This window comes from Equus przewalskii, chromosome 22, assembly GCF_037783145.1.
Source record: "Equus przewalskii isolate Varuska chromosome 22, EquPr2, whole genome shotgun sequence".
Lineage (NCBI taxonomy): Eukaryota > Metazoa > Chordata > Mammalia > Perissodactyla > Equidae > Equus > Equus przewalskii.
The window spans coordinates 25,147,886-25,167,312 of NC_091852.1; the positions used below are offsets into that span (position 1 = coordinate 25,147,886).

The following is a 19,427-nucleotide window of genomic DNA, read 5'->3' on the forward strand; positions in this document are numbered from 1 at the left end:
CCTCCACTTTAAAGCCAGTGATTGCATTACTCAGACCTCTGCTTCTATCATCCCATCTCTGTCTTTAACTTTCCTGCCTTCCTCTTCCACCTTTTGAAGACCGTTGTGAGTACGTCAGATGCCTCCCTCCTACCTCAACCCGATAATTCAGGGTAATTTTCCCATTTCAAGGGCCTTAATATATTCACATCTGCAAAATCCTTTTGCCATGCAGGGAAACACACTCTCATGCTCCAGGATTAGAATGTGGACATCTTTTTGAGGGGAACCATTATTCTGCTACGATACCAATGAAGGATATAATCTCAAAATAAAGGACAGTCCCTAGTACTGATTAAATTTGACTTTATAGAAAATTCACTATCGTCACTATATTTCACCTTTTGTCCTTGGTCTTAGACAAAACAGAGCCTACAATAAGGACTTGTGCAGCATGCAGATATTTAGGTGGTGACCCCAGTGAGCAGAAGTGAGAGGTTTAGGATATTAAGACAGGAAAGTAGGAAAAGCAAATACAATGTTGCATTATCACTTGTTGGTGTGGGTAACCAGAGCTCAGATACTCAAGGATCACCTGAGAAGTGTCCAGATGGCCGCCTAAGATGTTTACTCAAAGAACTCTAGCTTGGAGGACTAATCCATCTGCTTTCACCCCCTGTGGTTGACAGTTGTCTCTAGGAGTACGAACTCCCTTCCTCTGTGAGCTATGAATACTTGTGGGCTGAATTAGGTCCCCACAGCATCTGTAGCATCAGAGTCATCCCAGGGCAGAAAGCAAAGGATCCACTTGAGGAGAATCACTAACCATGAAGTGACTGAAGCCTGTTTAACTGAATTCTACTCAGCCTGTGGCTGAAATCAGAGGTGAAGCTGAGAGGAAGTGAGGCAGGACTACAAAATCTGTCATTCACACTGCTCAAGCCCACTCCTGCCCTACATTACGTCCACTGTCGCTGAGCCTTCTGGCCAGGAACAGCCACAATCTCTGCAAAAGGTTTCATATACAAGAGTTCGTGGAACAAGCTACAGTTCCTGTTGCTGCAACTGATCCCAAGCCATAATTGGTATCTGTCATCTTTCTCATCCCCCATACATTAGATTTCCCTCACTCAGCACTTCAGATGGAATAGTTTCTTTGCCTGGGGGGTAGAAAGTGACTCAGACTTTCAGCTCTGAGAGATCTGAACCCTTAGTTGCATTGCCCTTAACAGACTGAGGTTCCTGCAATTGTCCATTGTGACTACTGGGCACGGAAGTAACAAGAACCAGAGAATCCGTGGATCCCTGAGTTCCAGGCATAGTCTTCCTTTCCTCCATTATGTAGCGGCATTCATGTTCTTCATAGTAATCAAGATTGATTACTCCACCAGTACAATAATTCTTTTCTTTTCTTTTCTTTGCCTGCTGGTCTGCCAGTGAGTAGAGCTCAAGCTGACTAGGCAGTGGCTGTAACTTTAGATGTCATAGAACATATGCCTGGGTACAGCAACCCTTGGCAGAAGCTTTGCTACAAGGAAGCTGGATCTTTAATCCAGAAGAGCCTAAATTTGTGGAGATGAGAAGCAAAAATTCTACGGGTGGGTCACTGGAAGAAGGACTGTCCTTCAGCACTGGGAGAGCTCTGGCACAGAAACAGCACACAGTTGAGGAAAGATTGTTAGGGGAAGTGGATCAGAACCTGCAGAGAACCATCCATCATTCAGCCACATTCAGCCATGGCTGAAACTATGGGTGGGATAGACAGGATATGAGTTGGGACATCAGAGATATCTGCTCTATCTCAGATTAAAGTAAATTTTGTCATGGACTGGCACCAATCCATAGACCAGAATGAGAATTTTGAAGTGACTCAATGCCCACCTCATCATTAATTTCTGAATATTTTCTTCTGGGAAAAAAAATCCTCCTGATATAGTTTTCAGAGGTAGCCAGTTGCTATGTCATCTCCAATCTCTCAATTCCCAACTTGCTTCACTACCCAATTTCAACACTAAAGTTAGCCCAGCTGTTTTCTAACTAAATTATTATGATAAAGTGAGGAAGTAAAGAGAGGAGTCACTCTAAGGATCTTGATAGAAATAAAGACATTAGAAACACATCATTTTTCGGGTCAACTTTGAGTGAAAATAGCGAATTAAGCAAGTTGGCCTTTCAACATTCTCTACTTCTCTTTTTTTTTTTTTGAGGAAGATTAGCCCTGAGCTAACATCTGCTGCCAATCCTCCTCGTTTTGCTGAGGAAGGCTGGCCCTGAGCTAACATCTGTGCCCATCTTCCTCTACTTTATATGTGGGACGCCTACCACAGCATGGCTTGATAAGGGGTACCATGTCCCCACCCAGGATCTGAACCAGCGAACCCCAGGCTGCCAAAGCAGAACGTGCACACTTAACTGCTGTGCCACTAGACCGGCCCTGCTACTACTCTTTTTACCACAGCTAAGACCACCAGCCTTGTCACTTTATGAACACTGAGCTATAATTACTTCATACTAGAGCTTTAGAGGCTCAAATATTAACAGATTCAGGGAAATTTTTTTTTCCTGAAATTGTTTACTCAACTGTCCTTGTTATGTGGAATTTCCTGCCTGGTTAAGTGTAGGTCAACAATTTGGATGAAATGTGGTTTTCTTGGATGGACACTTATATAAGGACCTCTGCAAGGAAATAGGAGCCTGGGTAAGGTGAATTTGGAAATAACTAGAATCTACCCTTTGCACCACTGATTACATTAGTGCTTTCTTCTCTGTGGTAGAAAAGTGGAAGGGCCAACTGACCATTCTTCTGGAAGACTTGAGGCTGTGAGAAGTTAAGAATGAAATAAGGTGGCCCCTTTCTCTCTGGGAGCCAACATAGCTGACTGAATAGTCAACAGTCATGGGAGGGGCCTGTGAGATCTGCATCAGAGCTCAGGATCTCCTAGGATATTACTCATGAATGCATCTGGCAGGGAGTTGGAGAAATCTTTGTGCAGTTAGACATTCTCAACCTAGTTTTACCCATCCTTCCCAGCTTTGTATTCATCCCACTATCCCCAGACGTGGATCCTCTACTCCGGTCAGCTCCCCTTCCACACCATGTACTCTCTGAACTTGCTTAACCTCTCTCACCTCCATGACTTCTTTGCTCAGGCAGTTTCTTCCACATAAAATATCATTATGCACCCTCTTCACCAGCTCCAAGCCCACCCTCTCTCCAAGGCAGCTCAGGTAACTCCAGGGTACGAGGGATCTTTCCCTCATCTTGCCCCTAAAGGCTGATTACCTGTACCATTTCTTTGTTTGCCTGTGACTGTGCTTGTCTTTTCTCTTTCATTGCTATTTCATTTTCTGTGTATTTTAATTGTTCACATGAGTCTTCTTTATACCCAGACTAAAGCAAAAGTGGAGTGTTCTGCACATAGCAAGTGCTCAATAAGTGTCAGATTAATGGGTTGGAGACCACGTCTTGGATGATCCAGTCCCATCATCCCAGCCGCCAGACACAGTGGACAGCCAGATCAGAGCAGTCAAATGATCCCCTAGCTTGTGATACAAATATCAGCAACAAAATAACCAAAGTCACAAATCCTCCCATGGTTTCCTTGTTCCTATTTCTCAAAGACATTTTTTAATTGTCTATGACTTTCGCCTTTCTGCTCATTCTCATAAATTGAGCTGCTCACTGCTGACTTCTGTGACCCAACACAAGCTTCTCCAGAAGTCCACGAATAAAACAAATACGGCAATGAGAGTCTGGGGGTGGGAGATGCTCCAGAATGGATGACTGAACATCCTAACTTTCAATCAGAAATTAAGGTGCAGTGAGACTATTTTCCTTTCGAAATAGGGTTTCTCCTACTCAGCCAGTTGTTGCTCTTTCATTAGGAAATGTAATGGAACTGGAGCACAGGAAATAACTATACCAAGATCCTTGTGGGGTTGGCAGAGAAGCCCTCCCAGCAGACCTGGAGGTGACTCTCTGGCAGTGGTCAAGAGCATGGGCTCTGAAGTCAGAAGGACTTGAATTTCAAATCGTCTTTCTTCTACCTACTGGCTGAGAATGTGAACATATGATTGAGCCACTCTAGAACTCAGTCTCTCATTTGAAGAATGAGGGTAAATAATGGTAGATGCCTTATAGGGTTATTATGAGGATTAAATGAAATATGCTTTTACAGTCTTTGCACTCAGAGAGGGTGAAAATGGGGGGGAGATATGGCACCTCTAGGAAGAGGCATGGCTTCTTGTGAGTGCCTGGTACCGTAGGTAAGAATAAAACAAATAGTTTTCCATTGCATCGTCATATCATTGCTAAGTAGCATGCAATTATTATAAAATACTTTAGAAGAATACATATTAGGATATAGGCTAAGCTGCCACGACAGAGGCCTCAAAATACAACTCAAACAAGACAGATGTATACTTCTCTCTCATGTAATATTCAGAGATATAAGGTGATTTAGAGCATATAAGTAGCTATACTCCATGAAGTCATTCAGTGACCCAGGTTCTTTGCATCTATCTCCCTAGTGAACCCCCCTCCAGCCTTGCCCTTTGTCAGTCTGAGCCCTCTAACCTGTAGATACCCAGAGCTCTCCTTTACAAGGTTTTCCCCAGGCTCCAAAATTACTCATCTCATCCACTTCTCTACTAAACTCATCTTTTCCTCAGGGCCAGGACCTTGATTAGCTGAGACAAGGAAAAGGGATAGTGGTAATAATTCACACTAAGGTATGAATGACTAGATTTTGTATTTTAACACTACCTGTGATTTTCTATTTTTTCAAAAGGATCCTGTTTATCTTTGAAATTGAATAACTAATGGTATAGAGTCTAAGCACTATGAGTGCTTGACAGTGGAGGAGATGGACATTTTGGGGCCGAGGGACTCTCCTACTGGAAAGAGAGAGAGATGATGATGATGATGGTGATAGATAGATAGATAGATGAATAGACAGATAGATAGATAGATATAATATTATAGATGTATCAGAATGATGAAAGACATGGAATCTGGAACCAGACAACCTGGGTTACATCTCAGCTCTGTCACTTACTGTATAACTTTGGGAAAGTTTCCGAGGCTCTCTGGGCCTCACTTTCTCACCAGCAAAATAAGGGTCATGGCAGAGCCTGCCTCATAGGGTAGTTAAATGAGCTAATACATGCAGCACACATAGAACAGTACTTGGCATGGAGTAAATGCTCTATGCTAGTTGGCCATATTGGTTATAACTCACTCAGCTGGCCACCTTGTTGGTTTACCTCTAGGCCACCATGTAATGGGATTCTGGTGCTTTTCTTTCACCAGGTGAGATGGAACCCAAGATCCCTCCAGCTTCGCTGCTTCATGTTTTAATCCCCTCCTTCATCATTGCTTTAATGTTCATAGCTACAATGATAGTCTTAAGAAAACGGCTCTGTCAAAAGCTTTATTCTAGAAAAGGTAAGTGAATTTTATTCTTGGTAACCAAATGGACTGAGTGTGTCCATGTGAGGTTATGCTTCACCCCATGGGCCTACAGTTTCCCAGTTTCACACTAAGTCCACGCAGGGCTTACTAATTGCGTTGGGCTTGTCCAGATGATTTTTCCCTGGAAGAAAATGGCTCTAGTCTTCAGTGAACTGAAATCTTTACATTGAATATTTTAAAAGGAATGTTTTGTTCCTGTGGCTGAAATAGTTTGCTTTGTTCTGTGAGCTGAGAAGTGTCATCAGCCTTATGAGATAGGTGTTGTTTTGGCACCTCTGACGGCTATGTCAGAGTTCGCTGGTTGGAGGATGCAGGATCCTTCCTGAGGTTTCCTTCAGTTCTCATTCCTCCTTTCCCCATTCTAAGTGTGATCTGGGTTAAGCACCCCTTTCTGCCTAGGAATCTGAATCCCCTGGTTGGGTAAGGAAAAGAGAAAAGTGTGCGAGGCCATTGGGGGTGGGGAAAGCACCTGTTTGGTGGTGCCCTGAGGTCTTTCAGCAGCTCCCCCAGAGTCCCTCCTTAGCTTGTATCTTCACCAACCCACTCCTGTTCTATTGTGCCCGCTGGGACAGAGCTTACCTGCAGCCTTTGAGCCCTGGCCAGAATATCTGCAGGTCTGTCTGGTGCTTTCCTAAACTGTCCCTTTGTCGGCACCCAAGGAGCTCCTCCCAAGATGAATACACAGCCTTGTCTATAGAAAAGGAAATGACATCTGGGAATAATTCAGTAGGAATTTGGAGTGGTCACAATTTGAGGATTGAGGGACTTTTAAGTGTACATTTATAGTCTAACATCTGTATTCTCATCTGCCATGAAACATTGCAATACTCTATTCGTCCATTGCCTTATGTACGCGTTAGCTTGGGGGCTAACCACAAAACCTGTACTGCAGAATCCAAGGAACTGTTGTCAAAAGAAAGAGGGAAGTTGAGGAGGAAGGAGGAAAGGGAGAAAGGAGGAAGAAGAAAGGAAGAAAAAGAAAGAGAGAGAGAAACAATAGAAGCGGAGGGGAGGCGTGCCTCACCATAAAGGAGGAACTGCAGGGTCCCGTCTGACAGAACTTTGACTAAACAGAGTCAGTTGTGCAAGCCTGTGACCTCGGAGAGTCATGGCAGGTGCAGTCCATTAGAACTTTTTCCTCCGCCCTTCTTCTTTTACCTCCCTCACAAATACCTCTCAGAAACAGCTTTCTATCAAGGTTCTAGGCCTGGGGCCTGAGAACTCATTAGTCACCTCAGAAATGAGCAGCAGAGTCTTTGGTCCCTACTCTCTTTAAGACAATGAAATGGAGTCACACTCAAAGGTAGAGCAGAAGAAAATCCTCCCCTCATCCCAATCCCAGGAGTGAGTGATGATAGCAGCAGCTCCAAGCTGGGTGCAAGGTTCAGGTACCAACTGCGGTGGGAGGGATTTATTACTGATAAGAATTAAGTGAATAAATTTGCAAGTGATTTATTTTTTCTTTTTAATGAACCAGAGTGAAGTCATGGTTGCCTATATAATAACCCCTGTCTCTAACTCACAAGCTTCGGGATCTGCTTTCTTACACGGGAGATACATGGATACACACGTGGAAATGCATCTGCAATGTGCACAAACTCACATGTCAGATAAAAAGGTTGAGAACTGCTAGTACTGTGAATAGAATTTTAAACCAGGGTTAGAGGCTAGGTCTGGACCAGGTGCTGCCATTTATTGGCTCTATAATCTTGTACAAATCACCTAACTTCTTTGAGAGAGTTTTCCTATCTGTGAAATATGAAGTGAAATAGAACTAACATTTTACAGCTTATTGACCCAACCTCACTGTCACTACTGTGGTTCAACCTGGACCAGAGCAGAACTCTCCTAACTCATCTCTCTGCATCCACTCCTGCCTCCCCCAGTATGGTTTATTTTCACTTCTAGCCAGAACAGGCTTTTAAATTCTCAAATCTGCCATGTCTCCTCTCTTCAGATCTCTTCCATGGCTTCCCGCTGCTCATTGGATGAAGTCCCAAACAGCCCTGGATGATGTGACTCACGTCTCTGGCTTTACACTGCATCACCATCACCCTTGTTCTCTAAGCTCTAGTCATACAGGATTTTCTAGTCCTCAGAGGCATTCCACTCTTTCAATTCTGACTTTTCTCATGTAGTATTCATGCTTCTTAAAATACTTTCTTTTCCAAGTCCACATGAGTTGGAGTCATCCTTTAAATCTCACCTGAGCTGTCACTTCACAAGCTTCCCCTGATTCTACACCTTGACCACACCCATTACATTAAATCCCCTCGTCAGATGCTTCGCAGCACCTACTTTTCCTTTCAATACACTCAGCACACAGTTACATATCTAGGACCTGTTTCAATAGATTGGACTAAAAAATGTAATTGCATCCCTTTAATTTTCCAACTAATTCCTCAAGCACCCATCTGCTTATCTTAGCAAGGAGTCCAGAGGCAGCCCTGATGGCCCAATGGTTAAAGTTTGGCACTCACTGCTTCAGTGGCCTGGGTTTGCTTCCTGGTCGTGGAACCACACCACCCATCTGTCAGTTGCCATGATGTGGTAGCAGCTCACATAAAAGAACTAGGACAACTTACTACTAGGATATACAACCAAGCACTGGAGCTTTGAGGAGGAAAAAAAGATTTAAGAAAAAGTCCAACATCTCCCTCTTGCAGCATGTACTTCCCCACCTCCCACAAGCTCTTGAAAGGCTTACTCAGCCCACAGGGCCAGGCTGCTTCCAAACAAGCAGAAAGGCTACTGGGGAGCTGGGTCAGTTCACCAGAACACCCTGGTTTTGAGGAGCTGCTGTTTCTACTCCTGCCATGCAACATCTCTGTTCCCTCTCGGTGTTTCCATTCACAATACAAAGGTACCCTTGCTGGTCCAAACTCCCACACAGATCAGAGTGACGCAAGAGGACAACTCTTCTGGCTCCCCTCACATGTTCTGCCATTGCACCCAAAGCAAGACCCTCATGGGCTGATGAGGCTGAGGAGGCAGGAGGGGCTTCCTGCCTTAATCACAGCTGTGCCCGGCCACCTTCTTCTGCTCTCAGCCTTCATGTTGAGCCTGGGACACCAGTTCTAACTTCCCTCTCTTGAGTCCGTCTTAGGGGCATTGCTACCCTGAACTTCTCAGTCCATAGGAGAGAGTCGAGTAAAGAGGTAGCAGTCTGAGGCCCTTTCTGTCCAGAAGCCCCCTTGGTTCCTAAACAGATTTATCTACCTATGCCTCAGCAACCAGCTCTGCACACCAAGCTGGATTGGAGGGCAGCTGTTGTCCATCCATAAAAGGCTCTGTTTACCATCTCCACCTAGGAGAAACCACCCAACAGTTCAGGCCTCCAGTGTGACTTACTGGATTCCAGAGAAGAAGTTGGCAACTGCTATTGCAAAAATAATGTCAAATTCTGCTTCATCTGCTAGGCTTTAAATTTCATGGGTGCAGGGACTGTTTCTCTTACTCACCAATATATGTCCAGTGTCCAAAACATCACCTGGCATATACAGATGTTCAATGAAATTTTAAACATTGAACATGCTATATGCAGGTATGTATGCTAGCCTGCTCTGTACAATATAGTAGCCGTCTGTGGTTATTTAAATTTAAATTAAATAAAAATTCAATTCCTTTGTCACATTTTAAGTGCTCATACATTGTAAGAGCTCAATTGCCACATGGGGCTAATGGCTACTGCATTGGACAGAGCAGATATATAATATTTCCATCTTTGCCAAAAGTTCTACTGGGCAGCACTGTGCTAGACCTTTACAAACTTCTTTTCAGTTAATTTCACAAAAACTGCTTGAGGTTAGGAGTAGTGTCTACTTTGCAGATGAAGACACTGAAACTCGGAAAATATTCCTACAGTCGTATAGCTGGGGTTGAACACAGGTCTGTCTGACTCCAAAACTTGTGGCCTTTGTGTTGCAAAAGTGCTTAACAAAAAATGGCTCAATCTGACTGTATTATCTTCGGGCAATGGAGAGAGAGTCTCAACCTAAAAGAATTGAGTGACTTGTTCGTTGACCTGCTGGCCTGATGGCAAAGCCAAGAATACAATCTACAGCTGTAGAGACAAGATCTCTGGAACAGGTCTCCAGATCTTAAGAACAGTATTTCTCAAACTCTCTATAGTGAAGAACATTTTTGGCTTTTTAAAATTTCTAATATGTTAGGATCAATGCTTTTTAAAAGAAATTTTTTTTTAAAGATTGGCACCTGAGATAACATCTGTTGCCAATCTTTTTTTTTTCTTCTTTCTCTCCCCAAAGCCCCCCAGTACATAGTTGTATATTCTAGTTGTACGTCCTTCTGGTTGTGCTATGTGGCATGCCACCTCAGCATGGCCTGATGAGAGGTGGCATTTCCACGGCCAGGATCCAAACCTGTGAAACCCCGCGCCCCCAAAGCAGGGTGAGTGAACTTAACCTCTCGGTCACATGGCCAGCCCCTGGGCTTGATGCTTTTGTAATACATATTTACCAAAAATGAATTACTAGAAAATTAAATGGAAAGAACAAAGACATAAAACAATAAGCCCATTTTTATTGGATTCAACAAATATAATATGACATTTCAATAAATATGATCAGAAAAAAACATAACATAGTAAAAGAATTACTATAAAAGTTTCTAAATTTTGACACTCGATTTCTGTACTCATCTCATCATGGACTGGTAGAAAACAGTCCACCACCACCACCACCAGCCTGTGGACCACACTTTGACTGGCGCTGCCCTAAAAGACCGAGCCAGGACTTCATAGGGATTCAAACCAAAGGCCAAAGATGCTGGCTTATAGTTGCATAAGAACCACAGAGAATGGCAGCACTGACCTCAGGCATTAGAGACGGCTTCTCTGAAACTCCAACATTCAAGGGCAGTTTCTTTCTTTTTTCTTTTTAAAGATTGGCACCTGAGCTAACATCTGTTGTCAATAATTTTTCATTCTTCTTCTTCTCTCCAAAGCCCCCTGGTACATAGTTGTATATTCTAGTTGTGAGTCCCTCTGGCTGTGCTATGTGGGATGCCACCTCAGCATGGCCTGATGAACGGTGCCATATCTGCACCCCAGGATCTGAACTGGCAAAACCCTGGGCCACCAAAGCGGAGCCTGTGAACTTAACCACTAGGCCTCTAGGCCAGCCCCTCAAGGGCAATTTCTATGCATTAACCATTGGACTCCTTTCAAATGCACACCCTCTTGGAAGAGATTGCAATGCTGAATAGAGGCCCTCAAAGTCCAGTCCAAGGTTAGGATGGTCAAGAGGGAGTTATTAAAAATCTGAAGTAAAGAGCAAAAGCAGAATTAGGGATGGACTCAGTTCAGGAACCCAGTCAACTGCAGGAGAGGGGCACCAAGTCCTGGAAGAAAATCAGAGTGGGAGGGAACATGTGAAATCAAGGGTTGAGAAAGAGATGAAACCAGGGAAATAGCAGCAAGCAGCAATCCATTATGTGAACCTGTGCTTCTGCCCCACTGAGTTACTTTAAACCAGTATCAGTCATTTACACTTTAGAGTAAATTAATTGATCAGACCTTTTGTTCTGTGTAGGGCAGACAGGAAAGAAGTGGCAATAAAGACTAAAGCAGAATTAAAGAGAGAATTCTAGAGCTAGACATTTCTTGGGCTGAATACCCAAATTAGCAGTCCCTCAGCCTCTGAGTGCCTGGGGGCCAGGGTCAGACAAAGGAATGGGAAGTGGGGACCTTCTTTGTTCACAATTTTTGCCTAAAGGTTCAGTTTTACATTACGTATTTATTCAATCTGAGGTCTCAAGCCATGGTGGACATTTGAACTCTACACGTGGATTTATTTGGATTTACTTTTTGTTCTGCCATCTTTTAGCCTATAAAAAGAACTATTTTCTCATTAATCTTATTCAATCACTGGGATTTTTCTTTTTCAGACACAACAAAAAGATCTGTCACCACAATAAGGAAGGAAGCGAACAGAGCTGTGAGTAGTCACGATTTTTGTTTTCTTTTTCACCTCTCTTTCTCTCCCAGCTTGAATTAAGAGATAGCCATTGTTCTAGAAATGCACAAAGGGCAACTGAATAGTTTAGGCCTCTTCAGAATCTTCCTGTTCAGGGGCATTTCAGCTAGCTATTCTTGAAACCCTGCGTTGTTCCACACCTTTCTTGGAGAACAAAGATGACATCTGCTCTCCAGCCGCAGAACAATTATGTTGCCTTTGATCTGTCCATATTTCTAAGCACTCCTAGGGAGGGCTGCACAGGACATCTGGGCTCACATACTTAGAAACATAGTTAAAATTTAACAGCAAAGGGAAGATAGTCAACTGTGATGCAATCACATCTGATGTTTTTGCAACAATTCAGCACATTGTTGGGGGCTGTGGGTCCAGGGTAATGCTGGGGGAATAGAATTCTCTTCGTGAGACTGACGGGCTTAGAGCCGGGATTTGTGGAAGAGAAACCATGTGATCTGGAGTTCAGGAGAAGTGGGGTTGCTGAAATCATTCAGTCTGGTTGGATGAAAAGCTTATACCCTGGGGAAGTGGTGTGTTGGGGACTGACAGGCCTGGGTCACGTTGTAAAATGGGTATTTCTAGTTTTCTTGAGAAAGCTACTTTATCTTTTGTAATCTAGGAATCACTTAGTATGACGCATGAGTTCATCAGTTCACCGAAATGATGATAGGCAAATCACAGAAATTTCCGAATAAGTTTGTATCAGCTGCTCATAGTCGTCAGAACTGCTCATTTTAGAATTCTGCTGAATATTTTCTCCAAATTCCAGAGGCACCAGTTACAAAAACAATCTTAGAAAACCTTCAATACCAGGGTCAGCGTCTGGCTTATACGTAAGACATGACAGCTCATAAGCACAAAATATGACTGAAAGGAATGAAATTGACCCCTGCGCCCTCCAACTCCCCAGCATTAACTACTTCCCTGAAAGCCATTTATGAAAATATGTCCTGTCACTGGGTACTCATTCCTGGGCACAGAACCAAGGAACAGATGCAGCTTGGGACTGTACTCAAAGCCCAGTTACACTGAGCTTCTCTGAAGGAGCAACGAGATTTTCTTGACTCAGGAAAGTTTCAGATCAACACTGGCAGTCCTGATTGAAACATCCATTTCTTGAGGAACAAAAATCCTGTATTCCTATAAATTGTTCTGCTTGGCCTACAGGTGAGTTTCCATGGCAGGGGCCCCACTACTTGTCTGAGTTTCAGGGGCTCGGAGCTTTTGTATAAGTGTCTCTTTCAACTGCTCAGCATAAGGAAGAAATAGTGAAAGGCCTGACAACAGAGGTGGTAAACTCAGATGCCCACCAGGGCCGGGCAGCTGATGAAATGAGTAAAAAGGGCCTAGTATAGCCAGATAGGGAGCAGTGGGGACTACCACAAATTGGAGAGCATTTTCCCTGTCAACTTACCACTAGCCCAACAGTGCAGGAGAAGATGAAAATCCTGATTTTTATAGAAAATGTCCTAGTTATTAAATGCTGGCTGAAAGTATTTCAAATATCAAACCAAACAAAATATGCTCATAGGCTAATTGAGTGTGTCAATGACCAGTTTGCAACCTTCCCCCTAGAGAGAAAATATTATCAGAAAAGAGGTTAGGACCTGAGTAATGAAGGCAGAAACATCTATTTGAGGAACTGAGAAACGCTCAAAGGCTTGCTGCCATTCCAAATGTCTCACCCTAAGGCCTGCCACATGGTCCGAATATTGCCCTATTTTAAATGACTTCTTTGGATTAGCAGGATATCACAACCATTTTAAACCAATACATCTCCTTATAAACAGAGAAATCTCACCCCCTCTTTTAATGGTATCTGAAATTCAAAATAAAGTAACTATCTTGATCAAAAGTCAAATTAAAGAAATGGGACTAATCCCCCACCCCCACCCCACCCCTGCCACCAATAATATATAGTCACCGTGTCTACCTTCTAATCGGGAGAAGGGAGAGTCAGAGAGATGAGAGAGTGATGCTCCTCCACTCTCTCTCTCACCTCCCTGACACTCACCTGAGAATATGTGGTGTGATATAGAGGTTAGGACCAATCAGATATACATCATAGGAATGTTCCTGCTACTATGACTTGTAATAGCAACAAATTAGAAATCATCAAATATGAATCAGTAGAAGAATAGAGGAATAGGAAGACTATACAGTAGTTAAAATGAAAGCACCAAAACTAGATGTATTTTTGAGATGGATAAATCTGAACAAGATACTTTTGAGAGGAAAGACGGATTGTAGAAAGATATAGAAAATCTATTACCAATTGCAGAGTTTAAAAACATGCAAACAACCCCTAAGTAGTGTTTACGGAAATGGTCATGTGAAGTAAAAGTACAAAAACAGCATGGAAATGATAAACACCAAATTTAAACTCTTAAACTGGGTGGTGAGTACACAGATGTTCATTATATTATTCTCTATCCTTTGTTTTATGCCTGAAATATTTATTTTTATTAAAAAGAGGTTATGACTAAAATTCAAGAGATTTAGATTCAAGTTTTTCTGTGAGCTGAGCTAGCTACATAATCTTAGGTAAGATCCACCCCCTCTCGGGGCTTCAGTTTAGTCATTTGTGAATTGAGAAGGTTGGATCAAATCCAAAAGGGCAAACAGGGCTCATATCAGGTGGAAGGGATGCCTAGAGAGGAGATGAGGATGGTTTGGGAGACCATTTCAAGGTGGGGGGTACAGTGATTGACAAATAATGTCTGCCTTGGGTGTGGGATGGGGACCTTGGCCATATATTTGCCAAATGTGGAGTAGATGCTCTTTTTTAAAAAAAAATTATGTGTTTATCTGTGTTTCCATTCATCTTTGTCATGTACATACATATTTTAACACATATAATGTTGACACATTATTTTGTATTCTACATGTTTCAGTTGCATTCAAAGTTATTTTCAAATTTATCCCAATCTTTGTAAGCATGTTCAGAGCTGCATAAAATGCAGAAATTGACTAATGGTCAATATCAATGGGGTATAAAAGGAAAAAATGGCCCATTTTTACTTAGTATAATGTTTTATGGTTTTGTCAAGATAAATACCAATGTGTTAGATTTCAGTAGATATTTTTTAAGTTCTTGCCTATAAAGTTACTAACTGTTTATTGAAAACTAGTTTAACATTCTGGGTAATATCTCCCGGGAAGAAGAGGGAGCAGGACATGGAGATAGTGATGTTGGCAATAAAAGGAGGATAGGTCTGAGGCCTATGTTTGAAGAGCCAAGAAAACAAGAACTCTCTCCCCCAGCTCACCCCTTTTTATTTTCCCTCTGCATCGTCCACACAGGCTACACCACTCTTACGCACATGATCACAGCATTATTTTCTGGCTGCTTCCATGTGTATATATTTTATGTCTACCTGGTCAGTGTAATGAAGTGAGATATTAAAACTATTGGGTATTTGTTGTTTGTCTGTCTTATTGTCCATTTGTGTGTGCTTCTTTTAGTTTATTCTGTGATAAATTTTAAAAAAGGTGACTGATTTTGACCAAATTTGGTTCACTCTAAAAGATAAATCTTCTTTAATTTTAGTTGTTCACCAGCTTATAAAAGGATAGCTTATAACAATTTTTAGAATATTTTTTGTTACATAATTTTTTCTGAGTATAAAAATGAAAAAGGTATAAAGAAAATAAGAATAATTTCTAATCCATTGCCCAGAGATTACCATGGTTAATATTTAATTCCTAATATTTTTATCTATTTAAATGTTTACAAAATCAAATTACAGTATGTATAGCTTGATTTTTTTAAATTCAATTTTATATCATTAATATTACCTGTATACTAAAAATGTAACTAATGGCTCTATGATATTTTACTGTATACATGTACCAGGATTTATCTAACTAATTCTCTATTGTTGGAAATTTAGTATGTACCTCATAGAGTTATTTTATTTTTTTGCTGCTTAAACGTTATCACAATTAATAGCCTTGTACATAAATCTTTATGGGCAACTCTGATTATTACCATAAGATAAAATCCAAGACACAGAATTACTGGGGTAAAGCTACAGGCATTTTTAAGACTCTCAAAATGTATTGCTGAAATGTGGTACAATCTAAAAAGTTATACCAATTTATACTAATGATATACGAAAGAGCTAGCTTTATCACACTTGTTCTGATACTTGGTATTACCATTGTTTTTATAGATTTTATTTTTCCTTTTCTTCCCAAAGCCCCTGGTACATAGTTGTGTATTTTTAGTTGTGGGTCCTTCTAATTGTGGCATGTGGGACGCTGCCTCAGCATGGCTTGATGAGCAGTGCCATGTCCACGCCCAGGATCCGAACTGGCAAAATCCTGGGCCACCTAAGTGGAGCACGTGAACTTAACCACTGAGCCACGGGGCCAGCCCTATGATTATTTTTAAATTTTGCTAATTTGAAAATTGAAAATTGTAAGTCATTATTATTTTAATTTGTATTTTAAAGTTATAAGAGAGAGAAATCATTTTTCATATAGGTTTTGTCTTCCTTTGTGAATTGGTTATGCAAATCTTTTGTCCACCTTTTCATTTATGTCTTTACATACAGTTAATATTAACCCATTGTCTGTTATGTATTTCATGTTTTCTTCTGATTTGTCATCTACTTTCAAATTGCTTTTTCTTATTCTGAGAAAACAGGTATTGTGTTTAGTAAAATTGGATTTACAGGACCAGGTTATAATCATTAATGTCCTGTATGCCATATATTTATTAAAAGAAAATAAGCATATTATTCATAACACTTATGCTAGGTAAGAAGCTTACATTGTGTAGGGTCCATAGTTCCCAAAGGACTAAGTTATAAATTTCTAGAAAGTAGGTGCAGTGTACTTTCAGTAGACACCTATTAAAAGAGAATTAACCAAAGTTAGTACGTTATAGTCCATTGATATGTATCAACTAACAAGGGGTAGGCAAACTATGGCCAAGGGGCCAAATCTCTGCTGTTTTTGTAAAAAAGTTTTATTGACACATAGCCATGTTCATTGTTTCCATAATGTCCCCCCATTTCACGCCCCTTCCCTTACCTCTGATGGCAGAATACTAATTGCAACATAGACCATATAGCCCATAAAGTCTAAATTTTTTACAATCTGGCCTTTTACAGAAAAAGTTTGCTGACCCCTGACCTAGAGGTTGTCCCTGGCTTTGTGCCTTCTCCCTCAACCCACAGTCGATGTACTTCTTCCATTACTAAGTGATCTAGTGCCTCCTTCCACTCCTACTTCAGCTCTCTGAACTCTGAGGACAGAGCCCCACTAGTAAGTGTTTAGGCCCAGCCAGCTCAGGGCTTTTACTTTCCCACTCCCATTCTCTGCCACCCCAGCTCTGCCTCACCTCCAAACCACCCATGTGGGGGCAGTGAGTTCCAGGCTATCCAGAAGCCATCCTGGGCCATCATGTTCTTACTCAGCATCACCTTGGGAGAGGGAGTCTTGGAACTTGGCCTGAGCATATCAATTGTACATACTTCTGACAAGAATGTTATTCAGATAAACATTCTCCCTTCCCACTTGAGAAGGGAAGGGCTTGCTGGTTTTGCTTCACTGATCAGAGACTGAAGCGAGACCTGATTATTGTGGGAGTGCCCAGCAGGGCTGAGTAGCTCAAGCAACAGCTTCTCAGGGCTGGGTTTTCCCTCCATGGCTCTGCTTCTAACTTTCTAGGCAAGTCTGGGAAAAGTGCTACCTGTTCTTATTCTTGTGGAAATCCAGACTTCTCAATCTCCTCAGATAGGCCTTCAAGGCTTTAACTTTAATATTATAATGTAAATAAACTCAGATCAAACTAAATGTGACCAAAAAGATAGCTCATTCCCATCCTCCTCCATGGTGGATGTGGTGGTCATTAGTGTTATTTCACATATTTCCTGGATCTCTTGCTTTTGTGAACATAATAGGATTGCACTTCTCTGCAATTAATTTGAAGTTAGGTGTGGTCATGTGACTTGCTTTGGTCAAATAAATGTTAGCATACGTGATGTGTGTTAATTCTGGGTAGAAGATATAAGAGCTAGCACATGTTTTGCCATATTTTCTTTTTCTTTCTGGCGTGGTAACCAGCAACATACAAGGTAGTGATTGCTAAATTAGCCTGGGTCTCTGAGTAACTACAAATAACAGAGCCCCCTGCTGACCCTCAATGAACAGGAAACATGAGAAAGAATAAACCTTTGTTTATTGTATTGAGATTTTGGTGGTTTGTTGCTGTCACATAACCTAGTCTACTCTGATACAACAGGGAAAAACTGGAACCTCTACTCAATAAACCATATGTTACCATTAAAAATTCTGTTTCTGAAGACTAATAATATGGGAAAATACTTTCTATATAATAAAAAAGTTAAGTTATAAAAATATACTTTGTTGTTAGTGCTGTCAAGTTGATTCTGGCTTCTAGCAGCCCTGTGTAGAGTAGAATGGAACCCTGCCCAGTCTTTTTGCACCATCCTCTCACTTTCCAGTGCTATATCAGACAATACTCCACTGCTATTCACAGGGCTTTCATGGCCAATTTTTTTGGAAGTGGGTGGCTATGTCCCAAATATACTTACCAAGAAATTCTTTGCCAATCATGGCAGAGTGAGTTGCTGCCTTTGTCTCTCTGCTTTAAGTTACAACCAGTAGGACATCCATTGACCAACAATGGACTATGTGCAGCACACTAGAACACCTGAGAGATCTACACATCTATACATCTGGAGGTGGGTGGACTGGACCTCCTGGAGGCGGTGGAACTTGGGGAGCAGCAGCAGCAGCTCCTGAGAGGAGAGGTTCCAGGATCTGTGGCTGTGCCTATGAACAGAGGCCCCAGGAACTGAGATAATGCCTGAGAAAGGAGGCCCCAGGAATCCATAGCCCATGCGCCCAGAGGTTCCAGGAATCACTGTGGACCTATGACAGGAGAGTCCGGGAACTGTGAGATACCTGTGACCCAGTGTGCCCCTCTCCTCCGGTGTGTGAAGCCTCCAACACCAGCCATTCCAACAGTTGGGGCTGATTCCAAAACACACATATCTCCACAGTGGCAGTGGTACCTATGACCTGAGGTTTCAAAAAGCACACTGGTGCTGGAGACCAGAGGCTGCAAGAGTAGCAATGGCACTCATGGCTTAGCCCCTCCTTCTCCCCCAGCAGTGGTGGGTGGTGCCCACAACCTGAGGCTTCAGGTGCCACAACTGTACCCATGACCCAGCCCCCAGTGGTGGCACCCTTGACACCAGCCCTACCAGCAGTGGGGGTTGCATACAAGACCCTGGGTCCCTGGCAGTGGCAGCAACACCCATGAAGCTTGAGCCTCCAACAGCAGCACTGCCAGAACCCCCAGAGAACCTGGGAGCAGCAGCACAGGTGGTGCATGTGGCAGTGGCTCCCAAGCCCATGGAGATCCTGCAGAGCCCAGTGGGATAACACAAGACCCAGGCAACCCCAGAAACAGCAGAGGTGCTTGCAGCCTGGTGGCCCTGGTAGCGGCACCCACAGCTGCAGCCACATCAATAAACAGCAAGGCACCAGCAACCTCAGAGGCACAAGCAGCACAAGGAGGGCATTGATGATGCCTCTGGCAAAGGCAGTGGAGGGTGGAAAGTGCAAGCTCTCAAATACAACCAGAAGCAGCTCGGAATCAAAGTAACCAAATAAGAAACATATTTACTACCACAAATATGCCAGCAGAGGATCAACTCATCAGGTACTGCGAAGAACTGCAGTAACACAGTAGCACAGAAAGAAAATGACGACTCTCCAGAAACCAAACCTGAAGTCACAGAAGGTTGCAGTCTAACTGACAGAGAATTCAAAACAGCTGTCGTGAAGAAATTCAGTGAGTTACAACAAAGCTCAGAAAGAAAGGTCAAAGAGCTCAGGAATAAAATCAATGAATAGAAGGAGTGCTTCACCAGAGATTGGAACTCTAAAAAAAAAAAGAAGAAGAAGAAGAAATTCTGGAGCTGAGGAACACAAAATTAATG

The 19,427-nt window shown here is 42.3% G+C and overlaps 1 protein-coding gene across 3 annotated transcripts in view; it reads left to right on the forward strand.

The window, feature by feature from the left end:
- Positions 1-19,427, forward strand: part of PDCD1LG2 (programmed cell death 1 ligand 2) — a 70,423-nt gene that overhangs the window by 43,340 nt on the left and 7,656 nt on the right. For all 3 annotated transcript variants that reach the window (XR_011531459.1, XM_008525238.2, XM_008525236.2), the window contains 2 exons: positions 5,291-5,425; positions 11,360-11,409. Coding sequence is in view for 2 of the 3 variants with exons in the window: in XM_008525238.2 (XP_008523460.1) it covers positions 5,291-5,425; positions 11,360-11,409 (185 nt within the window). In the remaining variant the exon portion in view is untranslated. The remainder of the gene's footprint in view (positions 1-5,290; positions 5,426-11,359; positions 11,410-19,427) is intronic.